At 44.6% G+C, this 16332-nt stretch overlaps 1 protein-coding gene and 1 long non-coding RNA gene across 2 annotated transcripts in view; one reads left to right on the top strand and one right to left on the bottom strand.

Annotated features, from left to right (window-relative positions):
* The first annotated feature begins 8559 nt into the window (after nucleotides 1-8559).
* Nucleotides 8560-12925, top strand: LOC109392112 (uncharacterized). Its single transcript, XR_002125997.1, has 2 exons — nucleotides 8560-9085; nucleotides 11763-12925. It is a non-coding gene; the product is annotated as an uncharacterized LOC109392112 (long non-coding RNA).
* The window catches only part of SRSF4 (serine and arginine rich splicing factor 4), a 26866-nt gene continuing 23383 nt past the window's right edge, over nucleotides 12850-16332 (bottom strand). Inside the window, exons 5-6 of the mRNA XM_019660197.1 lie at nucleotides 14613-14702; nucleotides 12850-14345 (exon numbers count right to left, since the gene is read on the bottom strand). Coding sequence (XP_019515742.1) covers nucleotides 13514-14345; nucleotides 14613-14702 — 922 coding nt within the window. The 3' untranslated portion in view covers nucleotides 12850-13513. The remainder of the gene's footprint in view (nucleotides 14346-14612; nucleotides 14703-16332) is intronic.

Genomic DNA, 16332 nt, shown 5'->3' with positions numbered 1-16332 from the left:
AGAGAGAGAGAGAGAGAGAGAGAGAGAGAGAGAGAGAGAGAAGCGCCACCTAGTGGCTACACTTCAGAAATTGCCGCAGGGTGGGGGTTATGTCGGCTTGTGAACCATGTTTCTGCATAGCTTGTGGATCTTTGTCTTGAGCCCAGTGGGACTTAAGCCTATTGTTCCAGACTGTGACAGGGTCATCCTCCTATGGGAGACTTCTATAAGGTAGCGGTTGCCCTAAAGGCTTTAAAAGTCCATCCAGTGCCCATCAAATTGTGTGGCAGAGGTGGCTCGGCCATAGGAAGGAGTTAGGGAAATAAGTTAGAAAGAACCTAAGTCACGGCACCCGAAGGATGTTACCAGGAATGACACTGTACTTGGCTCTTTGTCCTCTTGAAGAAAGAATTCCATCAAGAGGTAGTTTGTGCAGCATTGAACAGCAAGAAGTTTATTAGTAAAAGCAAGTACACTCCGAGACATGGAGTGGGCTGACCAAGAGACGGAAGCAGCCTCTCCTTACTTTGTGAGAGTTTTTATTTCTGTGGGTAGAATTGTCTCCCCTCCTCTCCCCAGTACCTCTCATTCTCCCATCTGGCATGCCTCGTGTTCCCGTCTCACTCCCAAGGTTATCTGAGCTCATTACAATGGTCCTGAGAGGCAGGGTATGTATTCTGATACACAGGATGGTCTCTCTCTCTCTCTCTCTCTCCCTCTCCCCAGCTTCTAAGAATACACCCCTTTGATTTAGGGGCATGTGGGAGCCTGGAATCCTGCTGAGCTAGTAAGGCATTGGTGCCCAAGTGAGGGCAGCTGCAAGGGGTCTTGACCCAAGCAGGAGCTGCAGCAAGAGGCTTTCTAACCCGGCTGGGTCTCTCCTTCTCCTGCTCGTTTCTGTCTACCCTCCCTATCAGTATGACTATTTCTCCATTGTGAAAGGGACAGAAGGCCCAGGGAGCTCCCTCACTTAAAAGCTCTCTCTCCTGCTTTCTTCACTTCAAATGCTGGGGGATGCTGAGCAGCCAAACCCAGGGACATCGGCATACATGCAGCTTTGCTGCTCATTTACAGTCAAGGAGACAGAGGACATAGCAGGTGGCAGCGCTGGGCGTCCCCAGTGGGGTGCCTCCCTCCCCAGTGTCAAGGCCCCAAGCAGGGAGGGGGTACGGAGGAGGCAGCCCCAGTGGAGGAGGTGCTGTGAGGTGAGCTTAGAAGGGCAGGAAAGACACTTCCGGCCAAGGGAACCACTCACTGAGCACTTACTCTAAATCAGGCCCCATATGAGGCCATTGACTTCATCTCCTAGAGGTGAAGCAGGTACTGAGCTATTTCCTGTTTCCAGGTTCAGGGGTGAAATTCCTCCAGGCCAGGTCTCTGACTCCGAAGCCTTCTCCACAGAGTTGGGAGATAGGGGTATAAATTATTATCCCCATTTTACAGATGAGGAAACTATGGTCCAGGGAGTTCAAGGAACTTATCTAAGATCACACAGCACAAAGGTAGTGAGAGTCACACCCTTCCTAGAATCTCTCATTTCCTCATCTGTGAAATTTGGACAACACCCTGACCTTACCAGGGTGTTGTGAGGACCAGGTAACCTGACATGGGTAAACCCTCTGCCTTATGTGTAGTCAGAACAGAGATAGTATTAGATCATTCACTTGGTCTCCTACTGACATTTTCCAGGAAACTTATGTCCCTCATCATATTCCAGTAAGAAGAGACAGCCAAAAGGATGAGGAGAAAATGTCCTCAGATAGTCGCAGGTCCTGGCAGAGTCTCTTTACAGTACACCATCACCTCCAATCATTAAGCTGAGATAGTCCTGCCTAGGAGCTATCGCCGCGTCAGCGATGTTATTGGGTCCAGCACAGATTTTTTGTTTGGAAGAACCACTGATGATACTCCCAGAGACTTTTCAAGTCTCTTGCCAAGAGATGCTGGAGGGAAAACATTAAAGCGACTCAAAGATTGTTGAGAAAGTCTATGGTCTACTTTATGGTCACTAAGTGAAAAACACCACCACATCCTGTGTGGTCATGAAGTTTTCATTTCTTTTCAAGTAATTTGAGTCTTCCCAATACAGATGATTCACTAAATGATATTTAGTATCTAAGCCTTTATAAGGTTTCTCATAGAAATAAATTCAGGAATGGGGGTGGGGTTTGTGCATCACCCTGGTGGGGGCAGAATGGCCTGAGGGGGACTTAGGAGACTGGGTCTGGTGTGTCCTGTTGTCAGGGTTGGATGGCTTCGCTGTTCTTCCTGTAATAAATAACAGCAGCTTAAAGACCTTTGCACTTGGAGCTCTTTTCTTTGTTTGAGTTGTCACCTTGGGGTGAATGCCCCCGAGTGGGAGCAATAGTTGCTCTCTCCAGATTTCCCTCTAATTCCAGGTGATTTATGGCCACCTGTTCAGAGCCAGTCAGGCTACATGGGGTTTCATAGTCGATACCAGGCATAACGCAGTACCTTATGGTTGTTGGAATTTGCGTTACTTTAGGAATATGCTGAGGTTCTTAATAGGCTCTCAGAAGCACCACGGTTCCTGGAAAGTACGACTTAAGTATTCTATCTTATGAAAAAAGGAATTTGATTCCAATGGATCTGATTAAGTGTCCACTTGCCTTTCAGTAAAACGCTTTCATTGTGACTATAATACACCTCCAGAAAAGTGCATGAAACCTGAGTGTCCAGGTCAGTACTTTCATGCAGCAAACGCCCATCTAAGCCTCACCGGGCCAGAAACAGAACACGGCCAGCGCCCCAGAAGGGCCCCCATAGCCCTTTCCAATGACCTCCTCCTCCCTCCGTCCAAAAGAACACACTCTTCTGACTTAAAATAGTATAGTTTTTGAAAACAGTGGCATTTTATATAGTTTGGCCTGTTTTAAAAACTTATATTTGTGGAATTAAAGTTTGTGCTCCTTCATGCCGTGCTTCTTCATGTTTGTCAGACTCATGCATGTGGCTTCATGGGGCTGTAGTTTGTTCATTTGCATCTTCGTAGTGCTGTCATAGAAATGTGCCCCAACTTACCCATGCTCCCACTGAAAAGACTTTCGGGTTGTTTCTGGCTTGGGACTCTTACAAGTAAAGCTGCTAAGGTCATTCGTGTGCGTGCCGTGTGGTGCCCAGTGTGGCCTGCACACTCCTGGTCGGTCTACACTGACAGCTGCAAGCGTTGGGTTTGCTTCTCTTGACTCCCTGGCATGTTGGTGGTGAAATGAAGCATGTTCCGTTTTAAATCCTGGGGGGTTTGCCTTGTAGAGCTGGTGTTCCTGCACCAAGCGTGGATTAATTTAAGTTTATTTGGATTTTAGCATTAAGAATAAAGCTCTCTGTAAGCAACTGAAGCTCCTTGAAGATAAGGTCCATGTCTGGTTCACCTCTGGTTCATCTTCGAGTCCTCCTCAGGACATGACACCAGGTTTTGCAGATGTGTAGCAGATATTTTTCAGTGTGTCACTGCCCTCTTCCCAACCGTCCACTTCTACTTTGGGGGGAGCCCCCTGTTGTAGGGTGTCTTGGGGGCGGCAGTGTTGTGAACCTTTCACGGAAGCTGAGGGAACTAGATCCTGCCTCTACCAGCCAGCTGGCGTCGGCCGTCGGAGGCCTGACCATTCTGCCTGCTGCCCGGCCCCTTGAATCACCTGCATTCTTGCCCACTATCCCGACAGGTCCTCCGGCTTCCACTGAGAGTGAGGAAAAGTCCCTATGCATTCGGAACGTAATGATTGTTCTGTAGCTTGATAACAGGTGGCCCCCAGAACCTTCTCGTTAAAAATCTGCTTCATTGAGGTATTCTTTCTGTATGTCATTAAAATTCACCCATGGAGGAGGGGCCAGGCCTTCTGACTGGTTCTAATAAAATAGGACCTTAGACTCTATCTGTATTTCGTTTTTGGAGATGTCATGCTCCATTTATATATTAAAATTTTTTTTTCTCTTTTCTTTTTCATCACTTTGTATATAGGCTATAATTTGACCATTTAGTACTGGGGTTTGCAAACTTTTTCTGTAAAGAGCTACACAAAACTATAAAAACCATGCCCTCCCACCCCCCATCCAAAAAAAGCCACACAGTAAATATTTTAGAATTTGAGAGCAATTCCGTTTCTGTGGCAATGTCTTGACTTTGCCACCTTAGACAATTCATAAACAAATGAACATGGCTGTGTGCCAAGAGTCAGCACTGAACTTTGAATTTTGAATAATTTTCATGTACCATAAAATATTCATTTTCCCCCCAACCATTTAAAAATGTAAAAGCTATTCTTAGCTCAAGGGCCATATAAAAATAGGCAGCAGGCAGGACCTGGCCCACAGGCTGTCGTTTGCTGACCACTAATTTTGTGTATGGTTGCAGACTGTCAAGGTGGGATTACTAAAAGGACTAGAAGAGCGGACGTTACCTGAGGGATTCTGTAGATACTGTGGAGGCATTAGGTTGGTGCCCTGCACTTAAAAAAACCCAAGACTTTACAGGTTTACAGAAAAACTGAGCGGAAAGTAGAGCTCCCCATACCCCCTCCCACCTCCTCGTGTTAGTAACAGCTTGCGTTGTTGTGCTACATTTGTTACAATTGATGAACTGATACTGACTCAAGTCCATAGTTTATGTTAGGGTTCACTGTTGTACATTCTTGGGTTTTGACAAATGCATGTCACATATCATACAGGATAGTTTTCTTTTTTCTTTTTTTAAGATTTTTTTATTGGGGAATTGAGGGAGGGGAACAGCGCTGGGGAATGGGGGGAGGGGAACAGACAAGTTGCTGTCCTTTTGTTCTTCAGTCTAGTTGTGGAGGACGTCGCTTCACTGGCCCATGTTGGGATCATCACTGCGCTCCTCCCGGGTGAGGCAGATCGGCTGCCAGCCTCTGGACGACCGCTCACGGCAGCTGTCGGCAGCTCACGCTGGCTGCTGGCTACACACGGTAGCCTATGGTAGCCCACGGCAGCAGGGGCTGTAGCCTACACAGACGCCAGTGACCCACGGCAGCCCAGCTCCAGGCCGAGCTGCCATCCACCATCTCAGCTGTAGAGGGCGCAGCGTCACTGGCCCCCATGTGGGATCCGAACTGGGGCCCCGCTGCTCAGAGCTGGTGCCCCAAGCCAGCTCCCAACCAACGTGCCACTCGGCCGGCCCCAAACAGGATAGTTTTGTTGCCCTAAAAATCCCATGCCCCATCCAGTCCCTCCCTTCCTTTCCGACCCCCCCCCAACCCCTGATCGTTTTATTGTCTCCATAGCTTTGCCTTTCCAGAATATCATCTAGTTGGAATCTCACAGTAGGTAGCCTTTTTAGATTGGCTTCTTTCACTTAGCAATATGTATTTAACGCTCCTTCGCACCTTTTAGTGGCTTGATAGCTCATTTCTTTGTATTACTGAATAACACTCATTGTATGGTTGTATCACAATTTATCCACTCACCTGTGAAGGATACCTTGGTTGCTTCCAAATTTTGACAATTATGAATAAGCCTGCTATAAACATCTGGGTACAGGTTTTTGTGTGAACATAACTCATTCAGGTAAATACCAACAAGCATGATTGCTGGATGGTAAGGATGTGTTTAGCTTTGTAAGAAACAGCGAAACTGCCTTCCAAAGTATCTGTACCACTTGCATTCCCACCAGCAATGAATGAGAGTTCCTGTTGCTCCACATCCTCGCCAGCTTTGGTGTTGTCAGTGTTTGGATTTTGGCCTAATAGGCATGTAGTGGCATCTCATTGTTTTTTTTTTTTTTTGCAATTCTCTAATGACATAGGATGTGGAGCATCTTTTCATATGCTTATTTTCCATCTGTATATCATCTTGCTGAGGTGTGTGTTCATATCTTTTGCTTATTTTTAAGTTGGGTAGTTTCCTTATTGTTGAGTTTTAAGAGTTCTTTGTATATTTTGGATACAAGTCCTGTTGGATATGTATTTTGCAAATATTTTCTCCCAGTCTGTCACTTGTCTTTTCATTATTTTAACAGTGCCTTTCACAGGGCAGAAGTTTTTGGTTTTTTTTTAAATTGGGGAATTGGGGGAGGGGAACAGTGTTGAAAATTGGGGAGGGGGACTATCCAAGTTGATGTTCTTCAATATTAGTTGTGAAGGGTGCCAGTTGCCCTTAGTTGCAGGTGGGCGTAGCCACCATCCCATGAGGGAGTCTAACCGGCAGCCTTGTTGGTAAGAGTGCACACTCTATCCACTGAGCCATCCGGGCAGCAGCTCAGCTCAAGATGCCAAGTTCAGTCTTTAGTTGTGGGTGGGCATAACCCACCATTCAAACTGGCAGCCTTGTTGCTAGGAGCACTGCTCTCACCAGCTGAGCCATCCTGCCACCTGTTGGCAGCTCAGCTCGGGCACAGTGTCACTGGCCCATGTGGGAATCGAACCGGCGGCCCTGTTGCTCAGAGCTTGCGCTCTTAAGCTAACTCTTAACCAACTGAGCCACTTGGCTGGCTGAGAAGTTTTTAATTTTAATAAAAGTTCAGCTTATCAGTTTTTCTTTTGTAGATTGTGCTACTGGTGTTATATCTAAAGAGTTATTGCTAAACCCAAGGTCACCTAGATTTTCTCCTCGGTTATCTTTGTAGCAGTTTTGTGTTGTATGTATTAGGTCTATGATCATTTTAATTTTTGAGAAAGCTGTAAGATCTATGTCTAGATTCATTTTCCTCCATGTAGATGTTTAGTTGCTCTGGCACCATTTGTTGAAAAGATTGTCCTTTCTGTATTGAATTGCTTTTGCTCCTTTACCAAAGATCAGTTGACTATTTGTATCAGTCTATTTCTGGGCTCTCTATCCTGTTCCATTGATCTATAGCTGTCTATTCTTATCCAATACAACTCTGTCTTGATTACTGACGCTTATAGGAAGCCTTGAGGTTGGGTAGTATCAGTACTCTGACTTTGTTCTTCGATATTGTGTTGGCTATTCTGGATTTTTTTTTTTTGGCCTTTCCATGTAAACTTTAGCCACAAAATAACTTGCTGGGATCTTGATTGGGTCTGCATTGAATCTATGGCTCAAGTTGGAAAGAACTGACATTTTAACAACACTGAGTCTTCCTATCCATGAACATGAAATCTATTTATTTAGATCTTTGATTACTTTCACAAGAGATCTTGTACATATTAGATTTATACCTAAGTATTTCATTGGGGGAGGTGGGTGCTAACGTAAATGGTATTGTTTTCTTTATTTTATTTTATTTATTTTCTAAAAGATTTTTATTGGGGAATTGGGGGTATGGGAACAGCGCTGGGGAATTGGGGAAGGGGAACAGACAAGTTGCTGTCGTTTTGTTCTTCAGTCTAGTTGTGGAGGACGTAGCTTCACTGGCCCAAGTTGGCACCATCATTGCGCTCTTCCCAGGCGAGGCAGATCAGTCGCCGGCTTCTGGACAGCCGCTCATTGCGGCTGCTGGCCGCTCACGCTGGCTGCTGGCTACATACTGTAGCCCATGGCAACCCACTGCCACAGGAGCTGCAGCCTACGCCATCGCTGGTGACTCACAGCAGCCCAGCTCCAGGTTGAGCTGTTGTTCAGCATCTTAGCTATGGAGGGCAGTGTCACTGGCCCTCATATGTGGGATCCGAACCGGGGCCCTCTGGCGTCCCAAGCCAGTTCTTAACCATTGCGCCACTTGGCCGGCCCAATGGTATTGTTTTCATTTCCAATTCTAATTGTTCATTGCTGTACATAGGAAAGCAATGGACTTTTGTAATTTTGTATCCTGAAAACTTGTTATAATTGCTTTAGTTTTAGTTTTTCTGTCAATTCTTTGGGATTTTCTACAGGGTTGACCATGTCATTTACAGTTTTATTTCTTCCTTCCCAAGCTCTATACCTTTTATTCCCCTTTATTATCTTATTGCATTAGCTAGGATTTCCAATAGTGTTGAATAGGATTAGTGAGAGGGGGACATCCTTGCCTTGTTGCTGATCTTAGGGGAAAAGCATCTATTTTCTCATTGTTATGTATGTTAGCTGTAGGTCTTTGTAGATTTATTAGGTTGAGGAAAAGTATTCCTAGTTTGCTGAGAGTTTTATCATGAAATGAGCGTTGGATTTTCTTAAATGCTTTTTTTCTGCATCTATCGGTATGTTCATGTCGTTTTTCTTCTTTAGCCTGTTCATGTGACGGATTACATTAATTGGTTTTTGAATTTTGAACTAGTCTTGCATACCTGGAATAAATTGCAATTGGTCATGGTGTATAATTCCTTTTATACATCATTGGTTTTATTTGCTAATACTTTGTTGAGGATTTTGTCTGTAGTTTTCCTTTCTTATAAGGCCTTTGGTTTGGGTGTAATGCTGGCCTCATAAAATGAGTTACAATTAGTATACCAGCCAATTGCTTTCCTATGTACAGCAATGAACAATTAGGCTTTGATATTAAAAATAGCATTTACATGAACACTCTCCAAAAATACAATACTTAGGTACAAATCTAACAAAATATGTACAAGGTCTCTGGTGAAAGAAACCCAACATCTTGTATTCCTCTGCTTCTGTTTTCTGGAAGAGGTTGAAAATTGGTAAAATTTCTTCCTTCAATGTTTGGTAGAATTCACCTGTGAACCATCTGGGCCTGGTGCTTTGTTTTAGAGTTATTGATTCAATTTCTTTAATAGATTTAGGCCTATTCAAATTATCTACTTCTCTGTTAGTTTGGGTAGCTTGTTTTTCAAGGAATTATTCCATTTCATCTAGGTTATCATATCTGTGGGGATAGAGTTGAACACGCTTTTTTATCCTTCTAATGTCCACAGAATAAGTAATGATGGCCCCTTTCATTTCTACTAGTAATTTATGTCTTTTTTATTAGTTAGCCTAGCTAGTTTATCAATTTTCTCAAAGAATCAGCTTTTGGTTTTGTTGATTTTCTCTTCTGACTTCCTGTTTTCAATTTCATTGATTTCTGCTCTTTTATTATTTCTTTCCTTTTGCTTAACACTTGATTTAATTTGCTCTTTTTCTAGCTTCCTAAGGCAAAAACTTAGATAATTGATTTTAGATCTTCTTTTAAAATAGGTGCACTTAATGCTGGAAACTTCCCTCTAAGAACTGCTTTTGCTGCATCCCACACATTTGGGTAAGTTGTATTTTCATTTTGTTCAAAAGATTTCTTGAGACTTCTTTGACCCATGTGTTTAGAAATGTGTTGTTTAATCTCTAAGTATTTTGGGATTGCCCAGCTATCTTTCTGTTGTTGATTTCTAGTTCAATTCTACTGTGGTCTGAGAGCATACTTAGAATAATTTCTATTCTTTTAAATTTGTTAAGGTGTGATTTGGCCCAGAATGTGGTCTATCTTGGTGAATGTTCCATGTAAATCTGAGAATGTGTATTCTGTTGTTATTTTATGTCAATTAGATCAAGTTCATTGATGGCATTCTTCAGTTCAACTGTGTCCTTACTGATTTTCTGCCTGCTGGATCTGTCAATTACTGATAGGGGGATGAAGTCTTCAACTGTAGTAGTGGATGTTTCTTTCTCCTTGCAGTTTTGTCAGTTTTTGCCTTATGTATTTGATGCTTTGTTGTTTGTTGCATACATGTTAAGGATTTTTAAATATCTTCTTGGAGAACTGATCTCTTTATGTAATGCCTCTTTATCCCTCATAATTTTCCTTTCTCTTAAGTCTGCTTTGTCTGAAATTAATATAGCTACTTCAGCTTTCTTTTGGTGTTGCCATTTCTCTATCCTTTGTTTTTAATGTCTTTATATTTAAAATGGGTTTCTTGTAGACAACACATAGCTGGGTCTTGTTTTAATTCACTGATAGTCTTTTTGTCTTTTACTTAGGTCATTGACATTTCAAGTGATGACTGTTTAATATCTACCACATTTGTTACTGTTTTCTAATCATTACCCTTGTTCTTTGTTCCTATTTTTGCTCGCCTCTCTTTTTTGGGAGGATGGAAAGGGGAGGAAGCTTAAGTATAGAAAAGAGGGTATGTGTGGACTTTGAGCATCCAAAGAGGTGAATTGTAGGAGACCGTTGTCTTTCTTCAGCTGCTTCCTTTTTGGGAAATTCCCTATTGAGTGTATTTTTATGGGCATTAGTGCACTGCGTCCTACTGTAGAAGCTAAAATGGGCCATCTTCCTTCTCTTCACTCCTTGGCACCTAGGATGTGGAATGATGACCTGAGCTTGGACAAGTGGGCAGTCCCAAGCAGGCCTTTGTCTTCAGCAAATGATGGGGCAATTAAAATTGATTCATAGCAGTGAGCTAGCGGCATTTTCCTGCAGCCACTCACAAATTTTTGCTTAAGGAAATCAGATTCAGTCTTGTAGAAACCATGCTTGAATTGAACCTGAGTTCAAATCCTAGCTTTTGTGACTTGAAGCAAATGGCTTCCTATTGAAAATGATGACATTTTTACAAAGGAGAACCAGAGAAATCTAGAAATTAATCATTAATCCTAGTTTCGCCACTAGCTGTGCTACTGGGCAAAACACTTGACCTCTCTGACCTTGTCCTCTCCTTTTAAAATGTAACAATGTACATAAATGCAGCTAGTTCATAGTAGATGCAGGTAGGTGAACGAATTAAACTGAGGCCTTTCCTCTTTCAGCTTCCTGAGGTCTTTCTTCCACTGGACAATGGGTGGGTGGCTGGGGGCAGGCATTACCCAGCTTTAGCCTCAAGCAGCACCGCCACCTTGTGGCTCAATTTGTTGTCAAGGGACGAGTGGCCTAGAGCAAGCACTGCAGTTGGAAACTTTTTTCTCCTAAGGGACGGCAGGAGAGTCCCTTGCAGTGATTTGCCAGGCAGTGAACACCAACTGGCCCAGGATTTAGTCCACAGAAGGCACTCAGTACTGACACCACCACAGGCCAAACCACAAGCCTTACCGGTTCCACGAGAAGAGGAGCCTGTCAGTCTTGTTCACGTGCCGTTCCCAGTGCCCGAGGGCAGTGCTGCCTATGGACGGCACTCAAATACTAAGCTAATGTTAGAGGTTGGTGGACATGGAGGCGCAGTCTTTTCATCTGCAGCTGGGCCTGGTGCTGTGAGAACAAGACGAAAAATGTACACGAAAGTACTAACCTCTGATGAATGTTTGGAACTCGTGATTTTTATTTTTACGCTTTCCTTTTCAGAATCTAAGTAAATATAAATGGCTTTAAAAATGGCTGGAAAAAAAGGACTGCCAATCCCTTCTAGGTCTATGGAATTTCCATACTGTTATACTTGAGGATCACACGTGCTAATAAATTCATTGAGTAGAATTAATGTGCCTAAACATTTAAGTGAGAACTTTCTAATGCTCATGACATTAAATGAGTTTATTAAGTTGAATGAAAAATGACATCACTTTGTTTAGACTATGAAAGAACAGGACCAAAGCTTGGAAGAGAATCTGGAATCATCAAGAGTTGCTGTGTCAGAGACAGAGAAATTTAGGTCAATCTTTAAAATTGGGCCTTAAAATTAGGGAATGCTGAATTCTTCATCACCTACTGGAGACCGACACACGCTCCGAGGCAGTGTCATCACCTTTTCACCATGACACACATGGAGGGAAAGCTCTGAGGAGCTGGAGGGAGGTTCCTGGGTCTGGCTGCCCAGTCTGTTCCAGAAATTCCATGTTTCCAAAACTGAACTCACTCACCTTCACCTTCCCCATTCCTCAAAAAGGCTTCCCCACCTTGGATGACCTCTGACAGCTCCGTTCCCCAGGTCACAGGCTGATCTTTTCTGTTCTCTTGGGTCACTGCCTTCATTCGGGCCCCACAGCATCTGTAATTATTGTTTCCCCAGGTGCGGGTTCCCCTGCGTCTCGTCTCACCACTGTCAGACGGACCTTCCAGCAGCACAGCGCCGCAGCCCATAGCCTCCCGTTCAAACATGTTCTGTCCATGTTCACAGGAAAGGCCAAAGTCCTCCTCCTGGTATTTAAAGCCTCTACGACCCAATCCATCTTGCCAAGCTTGCTTCTCTTACCCCATTATCAAACTCCATGTTCCCTGGGCACCGTCCTGTGCTTTCCCAGCTCCATGGCTTTGCTCAGGTGTTTCTTTTAGCAGGATGTCTTACATCCCCAAATCTCCAAAGGTTTAGCCTAAGTGCTGTCTCCCTCAAGATGTCTCTAACCCAGATGAAGCTACAACTCCCTTCTCTGAAAGCCCATTTTATCCTAGTGTTTATCATTTGCAACCAGATCAAACTCCAAGAGGGCAAGAAACTCTGGAGTTGCCTTCCCAGTGTCCCACAGGATATGGGGACAGGACAGTGCTTTAAATCTAGGAACAGCCCCTACTACATTCCCAGGCAGCAGTCTGAAAAGTGGCTTTCTCTCTTCCCAAGCTTGCCGCAGCATGTAAAGGAAGGTTCTGGCATCCACCCTGCTTTGATGCCTCTCAACAGTCCCTCAAGGTGGGAGACCAGACTGGAATAATGTATCTGGTACCTCCCACAGAGCTGGGCCAGACAGTGATGCAGAGAACGAGGGACAAAGCTCACCCCGCAGTTCTCCTTCCTGGTTTTTGATTAGTCCAACTCTTACGGTGATGAGGTGTGCTGCTTCAGATTCACGGCAAGAAGTTCAAACAGCACAGAACAAAGAATCTATGTTCATGAAGAACTCGTGGCGATGCTCCAAGTTCCCCAAACTGATTCATTTTTCATCAGCTTGGCCATAAGCTTCGTTAAGAGAGGAAGGACTGTAAATTCCTGAGAAACATGCCTGTATTCTGTTGGGTGAGAAAAATCCTTTAGGAAAATGTCGGCTCCCTACTCAGGGGTGATCTCGAGGAACAAAAAACAGCCATTACACACTGAACTTTTTATGCTAAGAAAAGTATCAACAGAGCTCAGGCAATGCAACTTTGATTCAAGCACCATGAAATTTTGTCAAGCAAAAATAGTCTTTATTCAAATTTAATGGAAACAGGGGTCACTATACTTTGCAAGACGGGGAAAAATAAAATTAAAAAAAAAACTCTTTTCTTTTCTTTTTTAATATAAAACAATATAATCACAATACCAGAATATGGAACTCTACAGTTTATTTCCTATGGGTTACTGCAGGTATCAATTTTCCTTGACTGTGCTATTCACAACTTTGTTAAGTCCAAAAATATGAAACCAAAGTGGTAGGAAACTTAAGACTTAGCACTTTCACTAAATGGCATACATCAAAGGGCATCGATTCAAGGGCAAAAATGGTTGAACTCACCATACCTACCTATTTCATCATTCCAGCCTTAGAGCCGTCCAGGTTCTGAGCTCCCTGCAGGAAAGGCCAGGCCTGAAAGCCAAGGCATTTTGGATAGTCTACTGTGGGCCATGAGTAAAGGGGTTTTCAGAGAAGATTGTTTTCAGTCGAGCAGGAAGGCCTGGCGCCAGGAGGCGTTACGGAGAGGAAGCACTTAGATTTAACAACTGTAGACACACCATTAGGGGAGTTAAAAATGTACAGCAGTGACATATGTTCTACTTCAATCACTTGTGCTACGGCTACCAAACATGTACAAAACTTCTCGGGTAGTTCCAGCTGTGGTCGTAGCCAGTTAGGACCTCGAGTGGGACCTAGATCTAGACCGGGAAGGCGACCTGGATGCAGATCTGGATCGAGACTTGGACCGAGATCGGGTTTTTGAAGCGGACTTTGATCTGGAGCGTGATTCTGACGGAAGGTTTGGTTTGGATTTGGAATTGGACCTTGACCGGGACCGGGTCTCCTGATTGGCGCTAGCATCCTCGCTCTCCCCTCGGCCTTCCCTCTGGCCGGACTCAGACTTGGCACGTTCCCGCTCCTTTGACACCGAGCGGGACCGAGATCGGGACTGGGAGCGGTCGGCACCTTCCTTCTTCTTCTTCTTGCTGCTGCTGCTGTTGCTGCCCGACTTGCTGTCTCGCTTGCTGCTGCCTTTTCTGCTCCTCTCACTTTTGCTGCGGCTGCGGCTGCGGCTTCGGCTGCGACTGCGGCTGCGGCTCTCCTCCCGGCTCCTCTTCCTCCCCTTCCTCTTGTCCTTGCTTTTGCTGCGACTCCGGCTGCGGCTCCCGCTCTTGCGGAGGCCTTTCTCTTGACTCCGGCTCTTCTCCTTGCTCCTGCTCCTGCTCCCGTGCTTCTCGGCCTCCGCTCGTCTCTCCTGGCTCCGGCTTCTGCTTTTACTCTTGCTTTTGTGCCGACTGGGACTCCTGCTCTTGGACTTGCCGGCGTTGTCGCTGTTCTGGACCTTCTCTTCGGCCTGGTCTTTGCTCTTGCTGCGGTGCTTGTCTGCGCTGCGGCTGCGGCTGCGGCTCTTGTCATCCTTGCTGGGGCTGCGGCTTTTCTCCTTCTTGCTGCGGCTGCGGCTCTGGCTGCGGCTGCGGCTCTTGCTCCGGGAATGGGAGCCTGACCTGAGGAGACACGGCAATGTCCGGGTCACATGCGACTTCACACCTGATGCTAGTCAAGGGCTGGAAAGACCCAAGGGATGTGGAGCTGTGCTCACCACATAACACATGGCAGCTCTGGCCAATGCCTGCTTTCTGAACCCCCACGATTCCAGCCCAGAGCTGGAAAAACTGGGGTGAGGGAAGACCGGTAATGGTTAAAAACCAATGTGGCAAATGGTACGGGTGTTCCCTGCTCACCTCCCTCCACTTACATGAGGGCAGACCTACCTGGACCGAGATCTACTCTTAGAATGACTGCTTTTGCTGCTGCCACTTCGGCTTCTGCTCTTACGAGAATGTCTGCTTCGAGAGCGAGACCTAGGAGAAGAAAAAAAAAAATATATATATATTTTTAAATACTTGCTGACAAAAGGCTAGCTGAATAGTCAATTAACACATATTCAATAAAAAAGTATGTACAGCACTGGCTGCATCCAGGCACAAAGGTGAAAGGGAACTCTTTCCTGTGCTCTAGGCTCACAGATCTAGCTGCTCACAAACCTTCCATCTGGATGGCTTACCTGAAACTCTCTGCATCTCTAATCCTGAACCCACTTTCCCCCCTGACCCGTTCTTTTTGCTGGGTTCCTTCCTTTTTCCACCGATGCCACTGTTGTTTACCCAGTTCCTCAGACCAGAAACCACAGTGATCCTCGACTCGCCTTTTCCCTCATCCCCTTAGATGCTGATGATTCTGCCTCTTCATCTTGTCCAGTCTATCCATCTCTGCTGCTGCCCCGAGCAGCCACCATCTCTCCCTGGTACCACAACAGCCTCCCAGCTGGACTTCCTGCATACACTCTTGCCCTTTACCTATCTATTCAACTCACTGTGACCAGAGAACCATTTACAAAATACACTCCAAGGTTAAAAAAATCTTTAATAAGATAAGGCTGTGGACTCTTCTTATCATTTCCTACCAAAAGCAACCAGGGCTCCTTGGGGGAAATGACTGATCCCAGGTGTAGGGAAGGAAATGCACAGCACAGGCCTAGAACTCTCATTATGACAGAAAGAGGGAAACTTCCAGATTCCTGGGCACCATCACCTATGAAAGGGCTCCTGCCAAAAATGTTTCACCTGTATCTCATCCACACCTCTCTGGACCTAACTTCCAGTTCACGGGAACTTCAGGGGGTAAAGTACAAGTTCAATGATATCAAGCAGAAACAGGAAAAGTATTCAGAATATGGAAAAGTATTATAAATGTCATAGGGGCAAGGGGGACGGGGGCTGCTTCAGTCTGAAGAGACCTAACAACCTCTTGCAACGTATGAACTGACTCAACTGGATCCTGGTCAGGAAAAAAACGTAGCTATAAAGACATCCACGGAACAACTGGGGAAGCTGGAATGTGGCCTGGACATTAGATGACATTATGGAATCAATAGTAATGCTCTTTGGTTAGGAAACAGAATTGTGGTTATGCTCATTCTTGGAGATACATGCTCAAGTATTCAGGGGTGAAAGGTCATCATTTCTACAACTTCCCTTCAAATGCTACAGCAAAATAAATGTATAGGGTGTGTGTACAAATATACATACACACATACAAACGAGAAAGACAGAGGCAAATGCTAACAACTGTTGAAGCTAGAAGGAGGGTATATGGGTATTTGTGAACTAGCCTTTCAGCTTTATGTTTGAAAATGATCACAATAAAAAGTTTGGGGAAATATTCAGTAAAGCAGATTCACACAAAAATCAAACAAACCCAAAAGATACTGAAACCGGAGCCAATCTGAAGGGCTCCCAGTGACAGAATAATTTGAGCATAAAAATTATGACTACAATAGGTGAAACATTAAATATATAAACATCCAACAATTCATTCAAAATGATACTAAACAACCACCCTCATCACCACTTCTGGGGGTTGCTAGAGCACATTTCATACTCTGAAAGTCAGTAAATAAAGGCAATAATCTTTCATCTTGCATTTCCTATA

The sequence above is a fragment of the Hipposideros armiger genome, unplaced genomic scaffold (assembly GCF_001890085.2).
Source record: "Hipposideros armiger isolate ML-2016 unplaced genomic scaffold, ASM189008v1 scaffold_10, whole genome shotgun sequence".
NCBI classification, from domain to species: Eukaryota; Metazoa; Chordata; class Mammalia; order Chiroptera; family Hipposideridae; genus Hipposideros; species Hipposideros armiger.
This window is presented reverse-complemented; position numbering and strand designations above follow the sequence as displayed.